The sequence below is a fragment of the Nicotiana tabacum genome, chromosome 16 (genome assembly GCF_000715075.1).
Source record: "Nicotiana tabacum cultivar K326 chromosome 16, ASM71507v2, whole genome shotgun sequence".
NCBI classification, from domain to species: domain Eukaryota; kingdom Viridiplantae; phylum Streptophyta; class Magnoliopsida; order Solanales; family Solanaceae; genus Nicotiana; species Nicotiana tabacum.
The window spans coordinates 64,777,206-64,781,976 of record NC_134095.1 but is presented as its reverse complement, the minus strand read 5'-3'; the positions used below and the strand labels follow the sequence as shown (position 1 = coordinate 64,781,976).

Below are 4,771 nucleotides of genomic sequence, written 5' to 3'. Positions count from 1 at the left end.
CATTTCAGTATGCTTTCTTCAATGTTAATAGCTGAGCCATTGATCTACTAAAGCAACCAAGCATGGAGAGATCTTACCAAATGAAGGAAAGCTAAGAACAAGTACTTAGTGGAAAAAATGGGCAAAGCTAAGACAAGGAAGATATCAACTGAAAGTCACGTACTACAATTAGTATATCAGTATTATAAAGATCCCATATAAACAATCGTCATCATTACGATTTGGATGGAATTGAAATGATCAAATCCACATGCACTATAACTGATGCTAGCCATCTCCATCTACTAGAGCAAACCCAGCATTTATTTTCTAAACCAGTAAACACGGAAAATTTTATTCAATTTATCTCTTTTTTTTTTTATGCAAAATCTAAATATATATCACTAGTGACCTGTATTCAGAAGAAGCAACTACAAGGCACCAAGAGAAGAGATTCTGAATTGTAACCATGAGATGTTGGTCATACCTTGCCAATCTCAATGGATCTCGAACAGCCATCCCGCCTTTGATCAAGTCTCAGTTAAAGATAATTCTGCCCCGCATAACATCAATTCAGATAATGCGTACTTCCACAGTGGACATCTCGAACATCAGTTAAGGAAGAAAAGAATAAGATGCTAAAGCACAAAAAAGAGCAAACTGACGAATACAAACTGATATACCTCTGTTCAATATATTATACACATGGAGATCAGATTAGTAACTATCTCTAGGGGCAGGGATGGTAGGGGCTTACAGCTTAAAGTGGATGTAGTGAAATATTTGAAGCAAACAAAACTTGATCTTGCAAGTAAACTAGAACTACGGCAAAAAATTAAGGAAGAAGAAGAAGAAGAAGAAGAAAACATGAGGCATTACATCTATATTGTCGTTGCCGCAGTAGGATGGCCTATAAGATGGCATCCTTCAAAGCTTAAAGAAGACACCTCTGCCTGCAAGGTTTCAAGTTCATGATCGTAAAACACCCCCTAGTCCACACTGTTAAGGCAGGAATTCAAAAAAAAATAACTGCAGAAGCTTCTATTTGAACCATGTCAGTTATGAATGCATAAAGCATTATGTACTAGAAAAGTTAGGTATGATGGCTTCAGTAATCTGTACGTTCAGTTCTTTCACAAAGTTCTTATAATATGGCATCTGAATGGCAACAAGGAGATGTGTTATGTACTTATGTTAGATCATAGCACATAACTCCAGGAAAAAAGAAAAGACAACACAGCATGGATCAAATTGCTCTGTTGTTTCAGTAGTAAAGTTCTAACAAAGACTAGCATTTTAAGATACTGCAAAGCTTTCCACCTCGCAGGAGTTGCTCTACCATTCAGGAGTATGGGGCCTACAAAGTCAATAACAGAAGAACAGCTAAACAGTACTTTTTCCTTTTCATCCACAAGCCTAATACAAAGTAAATCAAAGTGTGAACAAGCTGCAAACTAGTCACAATATAAATGACATATCATCAGAAGGCGAGAGCTATTGATCAATAGCAGGGATGAGTACATATTGATGTAGCACAGGCTTCTCACATCAGCTGCATAAATCTTAAGAAAGGGCTCACGAGGATTAGCTTCCCGCTCATCCCAAGCCAAGAAGATTGCTAATTGTCAATGCACAATTTTGTTCTCAGATTGGTTAAATGATTCCTTTTCTTTTTTTTTTTTGGATAAATAATTCAGATGAGGAATTCTTTTGATTGAAAAAAGTATATTATCATGCTAATGATTACATAAGGATGTTACAAGGGTACTAGGCAAACCAGAACAGCAGAAAAAGAATTCAACTAATATTGAAACAATATTAGCATTTATACCCAATTCATGAATGTTACAAAGTAAACTACAATGAGACAGTGCGTCTATAAAGTGTTTCATCATCACTTTCCTCCTCTTCTGATACAATCTCATTGCCTGGTAGCTCTAACTTCCCACCCATATAAAATGACGGACCAGAACTTTCAGGCTCTATATAATCACCATACAATCTCTCTTCAAATCTTTGGTCGCTACAATTGAGAAACCAAGCCAAAGAACATCTGATTCCTTTGCTTTGCATTCTCTGGTACCTGGGTTTGATTCTCGATTCCAAGCTATATGTGAAGTAGTCCGGGAAGTCCAAAAGTTCATCCATTGGTCTACCCATATCACTCTTGAAAAAGTAATAGCTATTTTTCATGAGGCCAACTTGCGAAGCAACTAACTGAGGACATTTAACAATCATCTTTGCCACATCACCAGCTGAAAATCCCCGTCCAAGAAGGAACTCAACAGGTTTCATTATCACATGCTGGTGTAGGCTAACAATTTGCGGCATCTTCTCGATTATTCGAGCAAAACCATCAGGATCAATCTTGAGCTTTAAGTTAAAAAAATATTGTTGCGACGACAGCTTAGCCTTCAAAGGCAAACCAATAATTTGTGGATATTGTGCAATAACAGAAGGCAAAGCATCCTTCCTAATTCCAAAACTGAGTAAGCAATTGACATTAGGTTTCACCGTCTCCTCAAGATCATAACCAAGTAGATATGCTCGCTTCTCCAACATCCTTGCCAAAATTTTCTTTGGCAAACCCAACGAAACCAAATAATCCACAAGTGGTTTAATCGTCGTCCCAACTCTCATTCCAAGAAAATATGGATATTGTGTTACCATCGGCCCTACATCCCTCGGATTAACCCCTATACTAACCAAGTAAGCAACTGAAGTACTCATTGTTCCCTCAAGCTTAAATCCTAACAACTCGGGATATTTCATCAAAACATACCCAATATCTTGTTTCTCAACATCAAGGCCTCGTAAAAATTTAATAACTGGAACAAGCTCCACGACAACACTGGCGTGTAGACATTGGGGATAGTTCTTAACAAACTCACCAAGCCTAGACTTTTGAATCCCAATTTTTTCCAAGTATGTCAAAACAGGAATAATGTTTTTCCTCACACTACAACCAAGCATTAAAGGGTATTCATTAATATCATCAACTGTCAGTCCAATTTTCTGCAAGAACTCAACGCGTTCGCGCATAACTTCAACGGTTGAGGGTAATTCTAACTCCTCTAGTTCATCAGGGATAATTCCTATACTTTTCAAATAATCACAGATTATGACACGAGACACCAACTTTTCTTTACGGCCTTGGATTACACCCCATGTTACAGTTGGCATTTCATATTCAGGGAATTTCGAGGAATGGGTCGAAAAGGATATTTGGTTTAATACCCTGGGGGGAAAGTAAGTAGATGAGGTTTGAGGGTTTTTGTAGGGTTTAAGGGTTGGTTTCGTAAATGGGTCTTTTGGGGTTCTGAGGATTGTTTTTAAGGATTGGTTTCTTCTTAACATTGAGGTCATTTCAGTGGAGAAACAAAGATCATTCAAGAATCGAAATGAATTCACTTACAAGTAGAAAAAATGGAATGTATGGACGCTCAAAGGGTGAAAAGGTAAGAGCCTTACTTACCTTTGTTGCAGCAGAACGAAGCTGATATCCATTAAACTTCAATGGGAATATTGAGGAGGAAGAAAGAAGAACAATTTTGACCTCAATATGGACTCATGGGCTGGGCCATCAATACATGGACCGATTGTGTTGGGTTCATGTTAGACATCGAACAGCAGCCTTTAAAGCATGGGACAGCTTCAAGAATTTAAGGTGAAAATAGCACGGGCTAGCCAGCCGATAATTAAAAAATAGTCAGCGTTTGCAAAGTCATTTAAAACTAGTCAATATTTTGCTGAAAAATGAAAAGTTCCAGCATAATATATTAGATTATGAAGTTCCTGCATATAAACTTCCAGTATATTATGTTGTAACTCCAGCACACGGAAAGTTCCAGCATAATATGATGGTTAATGGAGTTCCTTGGTATAAACTTTCAGCGTATTATATTGGAACTCCAGCACATTATGAAATTCTAACATATTATGCTGGGAATTTCATATGTATAAAATTTGAATTCCAACATATTATGCTGAAATTTTGTCGGATTTTCAAGGGTGTTTTATTCGAATTTTATCTTTATATGAAAAAACGACTAAATTTTGATTACTTTTGAAAACTGTGGCTATTTTTAAATTACCAATTATAAATATGACTAGTTCTGATTTTTTTTTCAGAATTAAGGCCTTCACCTCCCAAAAAAGAACGTCTCAGTGATTTTCACATTAAAAAAATTCCATCGGATTTTTAACTAAGAGAACTACAAACAACAATTAGCCATTAAGTTATGCTATTAAAAATAATCAGTAAGTATTACCAATATATATATATATTAAAAACCTAGACAAGAAAGAATTTTTTATTAAGGGTTCGGATCCAGCAAGTGAAGCTTCAGTAATTTTCAATCCATATATAGATGGAAGCCATGCGTCCCTATGAAAATTTAATGGCCTGATTGCATCTCTTTTCCTACCGCCATCTAAACTCTTTTTCTCTTTCAAAATAAATCGGAAAATATTGAACCAAAGCAAAGTATGAAATCTCATGAAACAAATTATTTTACTTCAAATTCGAAAATCAATTCACTAATAAAATCTAAATTTTGTTACTATCGGTTTTTAGCTTAATGGATTTTCGTAATTAGTTAACAAAGAAACAAAGCTTCACGGAAAACAAAATATAATAACTGATATACAACATTCAAAAAATCTAGGCAAAAAATATTTTCCCGATGGATATGGTTGAAATTAGTTGAAAACACATAGGTGGAACAACATACCAATTTTGAGAAAGATTGAGGGTGATTTGGACTGGTTTGGGGTTAAAATTCATAGGTGC

General features: G+C 35.9%; 1 protein-coding gene across 1 annotated transcript; it reads right to left on the bottom strand.

Moving 5' to 3' along the window:
* Window positions 1–1,687: 1,687 nt before the first annotated feature.
* LOC107786920 (transcription termination factor MTERF4, chloroplastic) lies at window positions 1,688–3,560 on the bottom strand. The gene has a single exon (XM_016608436.2). The coding sequence runs from the start codon at window positions 3,343–3,345 to the stop codon at window positions 1,837–1,839; it is 1,509 nt and encodes a 502-aa protein (XP_016463922.1). The 5' UTR covers window positions 3,346–3,560; the 3' UTR covers window positions 1,688–1,836.
* Between the last annotated feature and the right edge of the window lie 1,211 nt (window positions 3,561–4,771).

Coding starts and splice junctions, on each gene's coding strand:
- LOC107786920 (XM_016608436.2), bottom strand. CDS start 3,345: ATGACCTCAATGTTAAGAAGAAACCAATCCTTAAAAACAATCCTCAGA.